Below are 18,483 nucleotides of genomic sequence, written 5' to 3' on the forward strand. Positions count from 1 at the left end.
ATATGAGAAAGGAGAAAAAAGGGAAACCTGTTCCACTTTTATGCTATTCCCCCCTTGCCATTCATACTAAGTTTCACCTCCACTGCCCTTGAGAAGTGTATTGGGGTGTGTGTAAAGTGGTCAGTGGGTTCATGATGAATATACATCGGCCACTGCCGGCGAATGATTGTTCATCATTTGTATGAGAGGATAGCCAGTTCCCATTGGCAGGGTTAACTCCTTGAGCTTGATGCATTCCCCCAGGGCTCCGGGCTGCGCAGGCCGCTGTAGGTAGCTTAATAAGGTTTGTCACATGGCTTAAGGCTGTTGTCATGATTGATAACAGCCAGTGAATCCTCTCATCGATTAGCGCTCACCGCTGGCGGGGATCTGTGTGTGTGTGCGTGTGTGTGTGTGTGTGTGTGTGTGTGTGTGTGTGTTAGACCGGCGGCCACACCGGGTTGTCACACAGAGCCTGACTGGGGGTGGGGGGGTTGGATCAGTGTGGCCGATGACGGATCGCACCGGCGCAAGGTCATCGCTATCTGGGACCCCCATCAGTTCCACAACCTCCGCTCTGCGTCGCTGGGAAAACCAAACAACTCTCACAACCCCCCACCTGTGCCAAGGGCGCGACACCCAAGGGCGGAACAGACCTTTGTTCACGGCCTCAGCCAATCAAACCCCTCCCTAAGCTGAGTGTGTTATTTTTACAGCAGCTCTGGTCCGCGGGAGCGTTGCCCAAACTATAAGCGGCCGCAGCAGAACACGGTTTGAAGCTTCGCTACAGCACTTCACCTGTAATTTGGGGGACAGGAGGCTTGTCCCGAGTGGGGACAAGGCCCCGTCCCACGGGGACCCGTGGATGACCAGGTGCTAATTGGCTCTTAGAGAGAAGTGCTGTGCTGTGTAGCAGCGTTGGTTGCAGTGCTACCGCTCCAGTAGCCATGGGATGATGATGCAATCACCCCAGGAGTGCAGCTGGGTGTTTACTAAAGAGCCAAGTCACGGACTGGGTCACAGTGGCCTCATGCAGCAGCTAGTGGTGTAAAGTAACCTCATGACTGAGTACTGTGTGGTTGTTTATTTTGTGGTTGTTTATTTTGTGTTTGTTTATTTTTCTTTATTTTTCTTTCAGTGGTGTACTGTTCAGGTTTCAAATTCAATGATCAAGTAGTACGGCATTAATTTATGAAAAATATAAAAATATAAAGAAAATTAGATGGAGATAAGAGATGTGTGTATATATTTATATATATATATATATATATATGAGACAAAAAAGGGACTCCTGCACATCCAAAAAGACCCGTAGGAGGTGCAAGTCTAGTTAGCAGGCATAGACATCAAAAAAGAGAGAAAAACCTTCCAAGGAAGGGACTGCACACTCCAGGGAACAGAGACGGACAACTTACTGCATCAAACTTATTTATTAGCGCGACGCGTTTCGCCGTGAGCTTCGTCAGGTGCTATACAGAGGTGTGAATGTGTCAAGTATATATAGAGACAGTTATTAGATGGTTTTGTCTAATATATATATATATATATATATATATACACACACATCTCTTATCTCTATCTAATTTTTATATATATATATATATATAATATATATATATATATACAATCTATAGTACGGAGGATTATCCAAAAATAAATAAAAGATAAATTATATTTGAATTAAGTGAAATCACTGAATATACCTTTAAGTAAAACAAAGAAGAACAAATCAGAGTAACTCCTTCCAGCCATGGCAGCAGCAGATAGGATTGCATTGCAGGGGCTTTTAGACTGATGTGAGAGGGGACAGCCTTCTCCTGAGCGATCGATATAGTGATAGTGGCTCCATCACCTCCACCCTGCAGCCCACATCCTCCTCCTCCTCCACCCGGAGACTCACAAAATAATAATCACAATCTGCAAAGTAACTTGTAGCTAAAGTTGTCAAATAACTGTAGTGGAGTAAGTACACATTTCCCTCTGAGATGAAATGGAGTATAAGCAAATACACAAAGCTTGGGGGTTATGAAGAGGTCGGCGCTACACATTATCCTGAGGCTAAGGCGTGGCTTCTCGGCTCATTTGCTAATTTCTTCCAAATGACACCCGATTATGATGACATGGATTGAGACAGGGTCCTCGCCATCGTTTTGATTGGTCGAGCGAACATGCTCCATCACGTGTGTGCCTGGAAGATAAAGAACTCAACGGTAGAGCTGCGTCATTTCTCAACGGCGGCTTTTCAATTTGTTGTAACGTTAGGTCATTATGGTGACGTTAAGTCATTATGGTGACCGTTAACTCGTTTGATCTCTTATAGCAGCGCTTAATTAGAAACCAGGGTGGGGGGGGGATGTGGCACGGTTTAATCCTCATGTACACAACCGTAGATTAGAACCATTGTTAATAGGGTTCACTGAGGGTTTTAGGTTGAAAAATATGACAGCGTCAACGCCCCTTCCCCCTCGCATGTGAATGACCATCCATCCCTCTAGGTTGACACTATTTATGCTACTGGTACTAAATGTCAGCTCTGGGGACCACCAGGGGTCTGTAACTCTGTGTCTCAAAGGCACAGAATTGGAAACCATGTTCGACAACCTTACAGGCGTGTGCAAAGGCTAAAACGTACTGTACTGTAAACATTTTCTACCGTTATACAGATGCTAGGTACTTAGCTTCCTTATGATTTTTCATGAATATTTTTTTTGACCAGGATGTTTTACATGTGCCTCTGTAGTGTGTGTTCCCACAGCTTTGACCAGGATGTTTTACATGTGCCTCTGTGTGTGTTCCCACATCTTTGACCAGGATGGTTTACATGTGCCTCTGTGTGTGTTCCCACATCTTTGACCAGGATGGTTTACATGTGCCTCTGTGTGTGTTCCCACATCTTTGACCAGGATGGTTTACATGTGCCTCTGTGTGTGTTCCCACATCTTTGACCAGGATGGTTTACATGTGCCTCTGTGTGTGTTCCCACAGCTTCGATGTGGTGACCAACGGGGGCGTGGCCGTGGCATTGCACTTTGAGCGCGCCCCGTTCATCACACAGGAGCACACGCTGTGGTTGCCGTGGGGACGCTTCTTCGTCATGGACACGGTGGTGATGCGGCACGAGGAGAACGACATCCCCAGCTGCGACCTGAGCAGCTTCGCCCGGCCCAGCCCTGTGGTGTCGCCCGCCCCGCTCACCGCCTTCGCCGGTTCCTGCTCTGAGAGGGGCTCCATCGTCCCAGAGATCCAGGTGATCACAACGCATGCCCTACTCCAAAAACGCCGCCCAACAAACACACGCACGCAGTCATCTGGGCCATCCATGAGAAACACGAGATTTGATAAAAAACATTATTTATATTGTATTGTGTGTGTGTGTGTGTGTGTGTGTGTGTGTGTGTGTGTGTGTGTGTGTGTGTGTGTGTGTGTGTGTGTGTGTGTGTGTGTGCATGCGTGCATGCACGTGAGAGAGAGAGAGAGAGAGACCTACAGTTCCCCATGTCGAAGACCATTCATCCAGCGTAAATGTAATGGTAACTCCATAGCTCGTGGCATCCCCACGATTTTATCTCTCATCTAAGAGTAATTGCTCTTTACGATTTGCGATGCACGTTATACTGGCTGTGCTCTGGACTGATGATGAATACACCCCCTATGATACTATAACAGCCTCCGCGCATGTTATAGTATTTTATCATCCCAGGTTGTGATCTGACCAATTTGAGGAAATGGGCAAAAAGTGGTCTGGAAAGGTACTTTTACTTTCCAACAGACTAGCTGAGATCGTACAGTACAGTATGCTTTGATTTCTGTGCGTGCGTGCGTTACTTGTGTAGTGTATACTATATTTGTATACTATACCTGTATGGCATACAGTGTACTATGTGTGTTTACGTGTTTAAGTATAGCGGAATGTGAGAACTCCCTCCTCCATCAAACTCACCTGCCTTTCATTATCACTCGGCCAATCCCTGTCACTATCACCACGGTATAAATACACCTGGGCAGTGGGCGCCGTCACCTACCTGATCTTATTATATTATAAATGTTGATGTCCTTGTCCTCACAAGTGTATTAACACAAACAGTATGCTTTGATTTCTCTCTGTGTGTGTGTGTGTGTGTGTGTGTGTGTGTGTGTGTGTGTGTGTGTGTGTGCGTGTGCGTGTGCGTGTGTGGCTATACAGTATGTCTAGCGGGCGTCTCCGTGCCCTTCTCTAATTACGTTGTCTCCCAGTTTGCTTTGTAAGATTTATGGCATATCAGTGAATTCAGTCACTGTGCAGTCTGGCCTATTTATAGAAGCCTCTCCTGTCCCGTTCCTTGAGCCCGGGGAGAGAGAAAGAGCCCTGCGCGGCATGGGGACACTGGCCAATTTACACCTCTGTTCGCTACGGGCCGTATTTTTGATCAATTAACCAGGCATGACTGCTCTCCGTGAGCATTCATAACAAAACACTTCAGAGCTGATGAGCCCCCTGTTAACGCTGGTCCTATAATTGAGCCAAGCTTCTGTCTTTAATTGTTGCTGATGTCTGTCTGATACCATGCAGAGGCAGATGTTGAGAGCAGTGATGTTACTATCCTTTGTTATTGTTAGCGATTGTGAGATTACTTGTCCGTTTGTGGTATTATAATTTTTTTCAAACTTTTAATTTCAAGAACCCCATAACTGTGAGAGTGCACAAATGGAGCCGTGTGGTTCCATTTAGTTCCATTAAGTACACGGATACTTACACGGACGTGTAAGGGTCCTTTTGGAACCCCCCTTCAACGAACCCGGGACCCTATTTTGTGAACCACTGAGTTGCTGTATAAAAAAGGAGCTGGCCAGATGTGTGGATAATGGACATGACTGGTAACACCAGTAGAGGGTTCATCTGAGGACGACATAGAGAGAGATAATTGATTAATCACTTGAGGCCTATATACTGTAGCACAACGAGTTCTTATCGGCAGTTATTCTCCTGCAGAGTGATGCCAACACTTTCTGCGCGAGTGAAGAAGACCGCCCTACTGATCGACTTCTGTATCGAAGGAATGATGTGCCGAGTGGGAAGACGGTGGATCGGCGGATCTTCAAAAAATATAAATGAATCCGCAAATCCTTATAATATATGTTGTACTCTCTGATGTCATCAATATGATGCTATAGTACTGCCGTCATAGACTGGCCTGGACTGCATATGCCTCACACAGAACTCTGACGACGGGGTGGGGCATGCATTCCCAACTTGCATTGTTCCTGGCTCCCAAGTAGGCCGGTCTTCTCTTTAACTTTCAACCTAACCTAACTTTCATTGCATCACAAATTATACGTAACCTGCGAGTTAGTTCAGGAAAATATTTAATTTTAGATCTACATGAAGCTCACAATGTGTGACATTGTGACGTGTTGTGAGCTTGTAGATTGGCTGTTTTTGCCATTTGACACCATTAGGTGTGGTTAAGTGGTAAATTGATTCCTATGAGCGACAGTAGCTACAATAATTTTAAAATTAGTTGGCAACATACAATATTAGCATAACTATAGACGGCTTGCATCGTTCCCGGCTTCCAAGTAGCGGGATGGCGGGATCTAACTTTCTAACCTTTCGGAGATTATAGAACATATGTGTTTGTTGTTTGTGTGCAGTTTGTTGTGTGTGTGTGTGTGTGTGTGTGTGTGTGTGTGTGTGGTGTGTGTGTGTACTGTATATACAGTATATATATACACGTCCAGTAGCTTCCACTTCATGCATTATTGTTTTTATGACCGCACAGCTTGTCGCTGATTATCCCGTACTATCCCGTACTCAACTGGAAGATCTCACAAACTGAAATAGGTTGGCAGAAAGAGAAAACGGTGCAGCTAGTGGATTACCTTGGGTCAAGCTTTGGGCAATAACACTTGAGGTTAATGAAGTTGCCATGCCGCACTTTCTTCAGCGTAGCGTACAGGAACGACGTCTGCTGTGTCGGCAAAGAGGACCCACGCTTGACCTCTATGTAAATGTTCCAAGACTGTAATGATACTCTAACAAAACCAACCAGCCAGCCTGTTATTGCTCTACTGTAGCGTGCAGGTTCCACAGCCTGAGGACATCCTGGTGACGCCATTGTCCTACAGTATGCTGCTGGATTTGGGGGAACACTATATTCTACTGAAGGACACAGTGTTATTAAATACATTATGAATACGGTGTAGTGTGTAATGAATAAATCCTTCATCTGATTCGCACCCGAAAGTGGCTTAATTGTCCTTTAGCTAAAACCTCTAATAGCCATTATCCCTGCAGGCCGGGCATTTGAGTGCAGGCAAGTCTTCAAACACACAATCACGATTTATTGGAGCCAACTTTGTTGGGTACAAAGTTTGCACTGCAGTAGCTAGCTAACAGTCACAAACCAAGATTTGATTTGTGTAAAAAAAAAACGACTTAAGCCCAATACAGGTCTTCAATAAATTGCAAAAATATCTGATAGCGATGATGCGTTGTGCGCAGAAAGTCTACATCTCCCAAAGGGAAATGTATTTTTATCCAGTCTGACCAGCAGCAGGAGCTAAATGTGATAAAAAATTAAATGACCAGGGGGGGATATCAAAATAAGAGAAGTCCATTTCACACCCACCCTCCAGCCAATTGAACCCTGGGTTCAACCCACATAATTTAGCTCCTTTTGACTACAATAACTGAGCAAGGACAGAGCATTTACATTTCATTCTGGATTTGTTTCCTTAAGCTTTGACTCAGTTTCAGATAAGCTTCTCAGAACCACATTTTGGCCCTGCACTGGAAGTAATATATGACATATGGGAACCCACAACTTTCCTAAATAGTGGAAGTAGAAGCCAGTCCACTATGACATATTCCTCCCCCTTCAGGGGTGGTTCTAGTTATAATGGAAAGAGTATAGTAAAATAATAGTTTCCATAACTTTATATACAATTGACATAATTATATCCACACATCATCCACCAAATTATTTTAAAGAAGATCTCTGAATTGCATATTCATTGCATCACAAATGATACGTAACCTGCGAGTTAGTTCAGAAAAATATTACATTTCCGTTTAAATTTTCCTACATTGAAGCTCACAATGTGTGACATTGTGACGTGTTGTGAGCTTGTAGATTGGCTGTTTTGCCACTTCCAGGCACCATTAGGCGTGGTTATGAGGTTAATTGATTCCTATGAGCGACAGTAGCTCCAATCATTTTTTATTTATTTGGCACAGTATTAGCATAACCTATATTATATAGACAGAATGGAAGATAAATTAACAGTTGGATTTTCAAAGCATAAGTAACATAAATATTTGTACTCGGATGTCAAATATGATCTAACAGATCTACAGAGAATTCAGGGTATTTTTATCTGGAAAAGTATGGAATTTAAAAATGGAAAAATGTTTTTGATCCCTTCAGTCCCTTCAGGAGGAGGTTCCCATCCCCGGGACAGCCATGAAGCTGAGCTACCTGAGCAGCAGGACCCCGGGCTACAAGTCCATCCTGAGGGTGACCCTCACCCACCCCACCATCCCCTTCAACCTGATGAAGGTGCACCTCATGGTGGCGGTGGAGGGCAGGCTGTTCAGGAAATGGTTCCCGGCAGCACCCAACCTCTCGTACGACTTTGTCTGGGACAAGGCCGACGTGTACAGCCAGAAGGTGTATGGCCTGTCGGAAGCCTTCGGTAAGTGATTGATGAGGTTTTGTTTTGCATAATGTCACAGTCCAAGTTGGCGTGTCTCGTCCATTAATAATTGTCGAGAAATAGGCTGTGCGCCAAATGCCTAGTTTGGCAGTTTGAGCCGACTTAAGGTAAGCCGGCAAGTCACAGGAAAACCGAGGCGGCCATGTTTGTAGTTGCTGGGGCAACATAAGCAGTTTTAATAATCCTTTTAAATAAATAAAACTTAGCTTATTTGTATTTGTGACAGTACATGCATCAACTAATTATCCCCCCCGCACGCGCGCACACACACACACACACACACACACACACACACACACACACACACACACACACACACACACACACACACACACACACACACACACGCGTGTCACGGACAGAAGTCATTCTTTCCCTTTGCATACCTCACCGGAGCGCACTCTATTAGTTTGCATTGCATTCAGAACACGCCCTTAATTAAGAACCTAACTGCAGCTGTGTATGTGGCTCTCAGTGGTGTCCCACTATTGACTGGCTGAATTTGAACTGCGCTGTGTCAGAGAAGTGACAGGTAGAAGCGCGCAAACTTTATCCCTAAACGATATCCCCCCCACCTCCGTGCTGGAAATAAAAGTCTGGGTTTCCGAGGCTACATCCGTGCTGACGCAATGACTGTCCTGTTCCTGGTTTAGCTTTACGCGCGGGAGCGGCGGGATGCATGAATCTCTCCGTCTCCGGTCAGTGCGGGTTGTTGTTTATTTGCATGGCTCAGAAAATAAGTAACAAACTAACATGAGAACGTTATCAAGTTGTTGGAGGAGGAGGAGGAGGTTCATTTACTATTACAGTTTTATGTTTTGATAATCAGCGCTTTGCCATATAGATGATACATACACTGTGCCATATTGGAGAGGCCACTTTGTGCGCAGTGCTTTGTTTGACATGCTCCGTATTTGAGCGTGCGCACCTCCACCCGCCCCTGTTAAAGTCCCCCCCTCCCCCCGTCATAAAATGATGCATCGACTCAACTTCGACTTTACTGTCTGACAAGTCCACTTAGAAAAATCACACACATGCACAATGTTATTATATTATGGAGTCAGGTACAGTGCAGTCTATAGTGGAGGTAATAATTGTAAAATTGCCACACCGGCAGACTGTCATTAGTGAGATGGGGGACACATCCCACTAATGTACAATAATGGATGCAGTTAGTGGATCTGATCAACAATGTTCATAGAACATATCAGTAATATTACAAAACAACAACAACAATAATTCAGTATCTTTCATGCTTATTATGACCAAAATGGTATAGAGCTGAAACTATAAGCATATTCTGCCTGCCCTTTCCACATACAGTACATACAATGGCAATGCATTTTCTCCACATTCTCTCATGACAGACAAATAAAGAAAAACGGAAACGAACTGATGGGTGGATTGGGTTTGTTTGTTTGTTTGTTTGTTTTGCCTTAATGCGACTGTAGGTCGCAGATTATATGAAAACCTGCAAAACCTGTCCATCAGTCGTGTCATGCTTGCATATATGGTTATCATCACGCCTCGTGACATCAGGTCTCCATATATGTCCGTCTCCATATATGAAGATCACGACAGTGACCTCATCAAACCCTGGATAGCCATGGAGAATACTGGATCATCACCCATATCTGGAGCCAGCCAGCAACTCTACATCTGACCTCAAACCCTTAGATCACTTATGTGGAGCTGACCTGTTCCATATGTTGATCCTCCCCACCCGTCCTTCCTCTTCGATGTCTCCCTTTTGACTGATACCTGTCCATTTTAGGCCCTAAAATGAAGGCCCGGCCCTACCAGGGCCCTCATCAAACCCTGTACCCTCAAGACATGCTCCATATGGCCTGTACAGAATTAATTCCGTATGTTGATCTGAACCCCCATGCCAAAGCGCCAGCCCAGCAGTCTGCCATAAAGGGTGTCTTACTGGTTTAATTTCAACTTGTGTAGATATTTCTTTGCTACTCAGTTTCATGTATGTAATGATATAATGATTATATTATAAAGTGGATGTGGTCTTGTGTTGCCAGTATCCGTGGGCTTCGAGTACGAGTCCTGTCCAGACTTCATTCTGTGGGAGAAGAGGACCGCCATGCTGCAGGGCTACGAGACCACTGCGTCCAAGCTGGGAGGGTGGGCCATCGATAAGCACCACGCCCTGAACATCCAGAGTGGTGAGTCTCCCAGCACCAGTGTTGCACAGATTTGCGAGAGAAATTAAGCGTCCACGTCTACAAAAACAAGCCCAAAGGCCAATTATCCTTATCCTAAACCTAAAGAGGTTTAAGGATGGCAAAAATGGCAAAGTTGCCATTTTTACTATTTTTTAAAACTTGTTTTAAATATTTCAAATTGCCGATCTCACAAGCTCGCAACAGGTCGATTTAGATCAGCTAGTTGAACAATTAAAAAATAGTAAAAACCTCTTGCATGTTGGAAGGTGCTCCACTTGAGCCCTCAATCTGCTAGTGGTGGAAGCGGACACAGCAAACCAACTGTCATTAAAACGGTACTACTGGGTGGAATTATCTGCACTTTGTAGCAGATGTCTTTAGTATTTCAGCGTCCAGTCCAGTGGATTTCTCCACAGTACAGACAAATTCTATTGCCAATGCCCTGAGGTGCTGCAGGGCTTTTAGTGTATTATTTAATACTTTTCTCTGCCCCTAGCTTCTTGGCACTTTTTGCAGTGTGGCAATGTCATTGTCTCAGATAGCTCTTACTTTTTTTTGTATTGCCTCTGTCACTTTCTTGGCTGAAGTGGGGGAGAGGGTCAATTTTGTTATTGCCAGTAAATTACTCCTGAAAGTAGAATTGAAAAGAGAAGCAAAAAATGTTGGACCGTTCCTGCTGTCATGAGAAGCGATCTCCCCCATCGCTGGGTGTCAGGAGGGGCTCATCAGAGGAAATGAGCTGTACTTACAAACTTACTTGAGAAGTGTATAGGAAGGCGGCAGTTCGGTCCGTCACCATGTGCCCACTCATGAGCCATGGCTGTTTTGATTTTCCCCTCCATTCCCCGATCCTATCCCCTCCATCCTATCCCCTACATCCTATCCCCTCCATCCTATCCCCTCCATTCCCTTTGCCTCATACATACCACCTTCCCTTCCTTAGCACCTCTGTGGCCCACTCCCGCCTGGGAGTGCATCTTTGGTGGAGAGTTAAGTGAAGCGCACATCGACAACTCAAGTCCGCTTCTGATGGGGTGCCTGCCTTGTTTTAAACGTCGTTTTTACTGGACTTGTCAACCTATTACGATTTATTTTGGGACTGAGAACGTTGCTACGCATTCCAGTGGGCAGCACATCAAACGATGCTGATCTGTTCCCACTCGGAGTCGTCGCTATTATTATAACGACCTGAAAGTGGGAATATGTTGTTTGATCCGTCTTCAAAAGGTCAATCTGGTTTAACAGACCTTTCTCTTTTGGAGCCATCCTTGATTTATTCCCCCGTCTGTCTGATGGCACCTCAAGTGGTTGTAGATGAAATCAGGGCCCAGTTTGGCCGTCTTCTCTCATAGACGATGAGTTGCTTCACAGCAGCCAAGTGAACAAGCGGCGTCAGATGGAGCTGCCATCGATGTGCAGATGCTGCACTTCAGATATGATTCTATTGATTCTGGCTGAAGGAGCGTCCTCAAGATTTATGATGTTTTGATGTTTATCCAAGAACTGCTTGGCAAATATATATTTGGCAAATAATATTAGTGGACCCCTAGCAACCCTTGGAATATCGCTGTGTGTGTGTGTGTGTGTGTGTGTGTGTGTGTGTGTGTGTGTGTGTGTGTGCGTGTGTGTGCGTGTGCGTGTGCGTGCGTGTGCGTGCGTGTGCATATACTGTAATAGGTCAGTGGTGCCCAAGGCTAGTGCTTTACAAAATGTTCATGTCAATTATGGAGCCCATTTTGAAAGACTTTTGGGCCAAAGGCTTTGAAACGACCTACCTGCCCTAATAAGACGTGCAAAATCTTTTCAATCTTTTAAATCCTTCTGAAAACACACCTGTATGTTAAAGTCTTTTCTTAATGATTTTTTATTCATTGATCTTTTGTCAATCTGCTTTATTTTACCCTGCTCTGTAAAGCACTTTGTGACGTTGTCTAAATGTGCTATATAAATAAATTCATTATCATTATCATAAAGAAATATGATTTGTGTTGCTGACAATTTCAAACGTTTTTGAAAAGATCTACATGCTCACAACACATTGCAATACATGACACGTTGTGAGCTTGCAAATTGGCTATTTTCGAACAGTCGCAAGTATCAAGTATAAAATAAAATAGGGTTACTGTGGTTAAACAGATTTTGATGCTGGTCTCGGGTGGAAACTCTTACGTCCAAATTCCCCAAAAAATATTTTTCAGGATTCAATTCATAAATCACACTCATGTGAAGTGAGGGGCGCACAGATTTTTGGGCACATGATGTTCTTATGTCCATGAAAAATTAAAAACATTCATGTATTTATCAGCGAGATGACGTCCTACCATAATTTACCAACACTATAGTAATTCACAAATTGAACTGGGGACCCCCTGGAACCCCTGGGGGTTTAGGTAGGTAGGTGCTCTAACTGGGGACCCCCTGGAACCCCTGGGGGTTTAGGTAGGTAGGTGCTCTAACTGGGGACCCCCTGGAACCCCTGGGGGTTTAGGTAGGTAGGTGCTCTAACTGGGGACCCCCTGGGGGTATAGGTAGGTAGGTGCTCTAACTGGGGACCCCCTGGGGGTATAGGTAGGTAGGTGCTCTAACTGGGGACCCCCTGGGGGTATAGGTAGGTAGGTGCTCTAACTGGGGACCCCCTGGGGGTATAGGTAGGTAAAAAACATAGGCTACACATGAGGGCTCTCACTCCATCCCAGACCAAAAAGAAATGAATGAAATAAATCAATCAATCAAAATACAGATAGATATAGAAAATATATAAAACAGGAATCCAAAACAAGAAGATTTGAGCGAATCAAACAAAGACATTTTAACATTTTGAAAGCAAGACATCTTTGTGTTAATCCTCTCCTCTTTCTCCGAAGGCATCCTCCACATGGGGAACGGCGAGAACGCCTTCATCTCCCAGCAGCCCCCCGTCATCGGCAGTGTGATGGGCAACGGGCGCCGCCGCAGCATCTCCTGCCCCAGCTGCAACGGCCTGGCGGACGGGAACAAGCTGCTGGCGCCGGTGGCGCTGGCGTGCGGCCCCGACGGCAGCCTGTACGTGGGCGACTTCAACTACGTGAGGAGGATCTTCCTCAACGGGAACGTCACCAGCGTCCTTGAGCTCCGGTAAGCAAAGCCAACCGGCCGCCGAGCAGGCCGTGGGTGAGCTCAGAGACTGTAGGTGTGGGGTTGTCGCGTTCACGAAATCCGAGCTGGGCGATTCATTGTCGCACAGATAATTGCGATTGATTGATTGATACTTTATTTTATTAGCTATAATGATAATAATAATAGCATATTCAAAGGTTTTACTAAAAGGATAACGCCCCCTACAAACACATATTGTAGGGGGCTTGTTTCCGTTTTGGTCCATTGATTAATTGAACACTGAAACTAAAATGACATTTCTGTATGATATAAGAATAACTGAAAAACTAAAAAAATATATAATGGTCCAAACAGTATAGAGCGTCGCAGTCCCGCCCCCTCGAGAGACCCGGAAAAGAAATCCTCGTTTATTTTCCTCATCCTTTTCAGAAAGTATTTATTTAAAGACGTTTACGCATAGGTAACAACACTTTTTTGGTTGTTTTTCTTCTTTGTAATTATTTGTTTGGTCCAAAATATTGTGTGTGTTGTCATGATTTGTCACGACAAGAGTTGGCTTCGTACGACGCTTAAAAGGTCTTTAAATAAATACGCTTTGAAAAGCCTATGGAGAAAATGAATGGAGAATCATTTCCTGGGCCACTCGTCGTTCTGAAAGGGGGAGGGACTGCGACGCTCTATACTAAAATTACAAAAATCTATTCAAGCTCACAACACGTCACAACGCGTTTTGAACTCGTAGATCGTATTTCTGCTATTGTTCTACAGATGGAATTCATGCAGATGGACGTAAGCGATTATGAAGGTGCACAGTAATCGCGTGTCAAATAATTCCGAACAGGCGATTATGTAATAATTGTGACAGGCCTACAGACTGGGTTTTACGAGCGCTTGCAGGTCGTAAACCAAGCGGAGGCCCGTTGAGATCGACAGACAAGGGAAAGGCCCCCGTAGGTCCAGGATTGATGGCCTCACCTCTCATACACCCACCTGCATCAGCTGGAGCCTGGCCTTGATAGGGGGCTCCTGAGAATTTAATGGGGTCTCTGAACAGCAACTAACCACTCTGGAGAAAGATTCATTTCTTTGTTAGTGTCATTTTGAAGGAGTGACTGAGTGGGATTCTTTGTCATGACTTTTAATTACTGAACACTCCTCTTCATACTCCATCTCACCCCACTAGCACTCCTCTCTCGTTTATATCCACACTTGACGCCTGCTTTATTTTTTTCAGTAGATGCTAGTAGGCAGACGTAGCTTCGTCACTATGTTATATATTATTTTTTTTCTTCACTACAAAATGTTAATGTTATTTACATAGCACAATGGTTCTCAAGTCTATTCATGTTAGGGAGCCCCAGTTTGAAAGATTGAACCCCCTCCCCCCAGGACCCCTGGAGGTGTCCCACTTTTGAGAACCACTGATTTACGTAGAGAACATAAATGGTAAATGGTGCATTTATATAGCACTTTTATCCAAAGCGCTCGCCACTTTACATATTGTGCATTACATTCACCCATTCACACACCAACCTACACATCGGGAGCAATTATGGGGTTCAGTGTCTTTGATCAAGGACACTTCAACACTAACTCTGGGGGAGCCCAGGATCGAGTCCCTCAGGGTTCTAAATCAGGTCCCCTCTTGTTTTCCCATCTACGCCACTATATGTAGGTTTCATGTGGTTAGACAGATGCTAGGTTTTGATGTACAGTAACATAGTTTCTTTGAGGCATTATACTAACCCTTCCTTCCGTTCTCTCCCATTTCATGCCATCTGGTTTACTTTGACAGAAATAAAGACTTCAGGCATAGGTAAGCCTCGCTAAGTGTGCGTTGCAAACTTGCAATGAATGAAAGGTGCGTTTGACATGTCCCTGTGTTCCGGCCATCTTGTGGTCAAAACTCGCCTCAGACCAGGGCATGCCTGCACCTGGATGTCGTCTGTTTATTCTGTATTGTGTCATTTTGTTCAATGTCTGCTGCTTCATTTGCTGAACAAGTATAATGTCCGCACAACGGTTCTCAGCCAAACCTTTTTTTAACCCATTTAAAGGGATCGTTCCGATTTTTTAAAGCTGTATGAAATACTTGCCATTAATATAGTGGTTGCAACAGTATTAATTGATTGCCCGAGTCCCGTGGTAGGAGTTCTGCTCTGGTTTTGGTGAAATATTAAGTAGTTCCGGTCATTTTGTGGGGGGGCACAGGCCACGCAGTAAAAGTAAATTAATTCACAAAACTAAAGTCTAATTTGTATTGTTGACCTATTTCTAAAATATTTGAGCAACTTTCGTTCAACTTTGACCCCTCTATCACATGGAACAATTTTTTGGGCGTAGTGATATGGACCCAAAATACATAGTTCTGTGTGATAGAGGGGTCAAAAATGAACGAAAGTTGCAGTAATATTTTAGAAATAGGTCAACAATACAAATCACGTTAGTTTTGTGGATTAATTAACTTTTACTGCGTGGGCCCCCTGTGCCCCCCACAAAATGACCGGAACTACTTAATATTTCACCAAAACCAGAGCAGAACTCCCACCAAGGGACTCGGGCAATCAATTAATACATAGTTTCAACTAACAACTTCATATTAATGGCAAGTATTTCATACAGCTTAAGTAAACTATCCCTTTAAACCGCAAAAGCATCTGTGCCATTTTAGATTATTGCGCTGGCTATTCAAAAATAGCAGATGTACAAGCTGATGTATACAAGCGCGGAAACAGACCTTTTGGAAAAAGTGTGAGAACTACTGATTTGGAAGGCATTTGTAGAATCGCTTAATAATTCTTAATCAACGTTTAGATCAAAGATCACTCGATCTTCATCAGGAATTTGCTGAAAATCCCTGTTGAAGATGGAGTAATCCAGCGTGCGGACACTATACTGTTCTGGCGTTTGTCCAGGACTTTGTTTGAGATGTGCATGCATGCACTATCTCTTCGCTGCTGGTTCTTCTAGGCCCAGTTATATTTAGTTGTGTACTGTCTTGCGCTCAGAAAATAACTGATCTACAAGCCCTGGTGCATTGTGAGCTTGTAGATCTGCGATTTTTGATGCGTGACACAACACAAGCAAGTATAAATCAGGCTTTATCTACATTTCCCAAGCTTCCATTGTTCATGATTCATTACACTATACTGTTTTTGTGATTTGTGCTTTATTGGATTGAAGACACATTTTTGACAGTACAAACAGACCAATGAATACACAGGACAAAATATAAAATATAATTACGTATACAAGTTACAACCCAGAGCAAGACTAGGAACACCCTGTGAACCAAAACATGACAACGTACAAAAATATAAGTGAAGAAAATAAAAGACATTCCATTACACCACTGATATTCATGAGCTGACAGACATAGGCTACTTACTTGCAGAAATGTGAAAACATAAATAGTGATCTTGGCCATTTTGGAATATCAAGGAAGGATGGGTGGGGGAAATCAACATATGGAATGTCAGACCAGGTCAGCTCCATATATGGAGATCTAAGGGTTTGAGGTCAGATGTAGAGTTGCTGGCCGGCTCCATATGCAGATCTAAGTGGTTTCATGAAACACAGGAAATGTTGTAATCCAGTGTTAGATGAGGTCAGTGTTGTGATCTTCATATATGGAGATGGCCATATATGGGTGTGTGATGTGTCACGAGGCGTGATGTCACGAGGCGTGCCCATATATGGAGGTGTGATATCACGAGGCGTGACCATATATGGAGGTGTGATATCACGAGGCGTGACCATAAATGGAGGCGTTGGGTGACTAAGTAACTGGTGGACGGGCGGGAGATGCATGTTTTTATAGTAAATGCGACCTACAGTTGCAATTAATTATTGATATAAATGTCATAACAGTCATAAAATAAGTCTTCTGGGTTAACGCGGGCTGTCCTCAGGCGTGCGGCAACAAATGAGTTTCTGCAGTATAAGAAACGTCCTCCTCTTATCTGCTCCTCACAATGACACGTGGTGTAATTGCTCTCTGCGTGTGTGAAAGCCAAAGGTAAACGCATACATATTATTCTGAAAACAGCAGCCGAAATCCAGCAGATGAAAGGACATTGTCTATCTTATCGTCACTGTCGGGCAAGAAACCTTGTATCTCCATATTAAAACTTTTTGTATTTGTACTCGAAAGTACAAGTAAGTATAATTTTGATGTATTACAATTGGAGTATTTCCATACATACATTTCATTTCAATACATTTACTATGCTTATACATCTCAGAGGTAAATATTGTACAGTACTACTACAATTATTATTGTAGTAATGCATGTACGTATTGCAATTATTTTGTAATACATGCATTAAGCACTTCAGCCATGGCTATTTGAAAATAGCCGATCTACAAGACCATTTTGAATAATCAACATTTACATTTTGGATAAAGGCCCCTGGCCCCCATGTGACATGATGTCCATGTGTGTGCCCTGGGTTAGAAAGCAGGTCTCACGCAGAGGAACTATTGATTTGACTATTAAACTATGTGAGGGTCTTCACTCCAGCCGAGGATGACTCAGTCACGTCCACAATGCATAGCTAGACTCCACCTGAGATTTTATGAATGCCATTTTCAACCGTAACCCTAAAGCTAAAAATAGTGAACCTACACACAGCTGCAACGCGATGTGAGCTTGACACTGGCGCGCAACTAAGTATACATCAGGCATAAAGGTCCTTGTATAGACGTGTATGCGTTTAGATTTTTTTAGGAAAACTATAGGAAAATGGTCCTCACTGTCTACTTTGAAACTTCTACTATACTAGTGAGAACATGTGGCTGTGAGAGCACACACACACACACTGTGCCCTGCCTTCCAACTTAGGACCAAAGCTCTCTCAGCATTCAACAGGCATTTGCATATTAAAAATCCCCAGAACATCCAGACCCCCAGGAACGCACCCAGGGGACCCAGGCACCCAGGGACACACATAGCTCCGCAATGGAGTGGCTGCACCACTCAAAAAGGAGATGTCTCCTATGAGAACACAGTGTGTGTGTGTGTGTGTGTGTGTGTTTGTGTCTGAAAGTGTGCGTCCGCCTCTCATTGGTATGTGAGCCGACGATAGGGAAGCGCGGGTGTGGGGGGGACATGTGATGATCTCACTGCAATGTGCTCTGGCCCCCCGCTAAGGAGCCCCCCCCATCTCTTCCAACCCTGAACACCCCCCCCCCCCCCCCTTCCTCCATCGGTGTGCCAGCATGCAGCGAAATCCAATTATCTTCCACAAACTAGATGTTGTCAGTGAATATAGATGGGAGTCTACGGCTGCCGCGCACCTCAAGGTCAGAGAATAACGCCTGCTAGTTCCACCCAGGTTGCGGGGGAATGGAGATCAGCATCGTTCTAGGCGTACATATACGGGGGTCAGGTTGGATCCGTGAACTTCTCCTGTGATATATGGCGGCATGGACGCCGGCTTTTATTCTTTTCTTTATGAATCTTCGACACGTTGCTGGTTCTCTCCGGAAATGTGCCAGGTGCCAGCACACTGACGTCTGATCAGTCAGATTGCTC

General features: G+C 44.3%; 1 protein-coding gene across 2 annotated transcripts in view; it reads left to right on the top strand.

The window, feature by feature from the left end:
• The window catches only part of tenm4 (teneurin transmembrane protein 4), a 272,029-nt gene that overhangs the window by 190,455 nt on the left and 63,091 nt on the right, over nt 1-18,483 (top strand). For both annotated transcript variants that reach the window (XM_080772373.1, XM_080772374.1), the window contains 5 exons: nt 2,965-3,226; nt 7,386-7,653; nt 9,708-9,851; nt 12,716-12,965; nt 14,743-14,763. In XM_080772373.1, coding sequence (XP_080628499.1) covers nt 2,965-3,226; nt 7,386-7,653; nt 9,708-9,851; nt 12,716-12,965; nt 14,743-14,763 — 945 coding nt within the window. The remainder of the gene's footprint in view (nt 1-2,964; nt 3,227-7,385; nt 7,654-9,707; nt 9,852-12,715; nt 12,966-14,742; nt 14,764-18,483) is intronic.

This window comes from Protomyctophum bolini (assembly GCF_963924005.1).
Source record: "Protomyctophum bolini genome assembly, chromosome: 9".
In the NCBI taxonomy this organism is placed as follows: Eukaryota; Metazoa; Chordata; class Actinopteri; order Myctophiformes; family Myctophidae; genus Protomyctophum; species Protomyctophum bolini.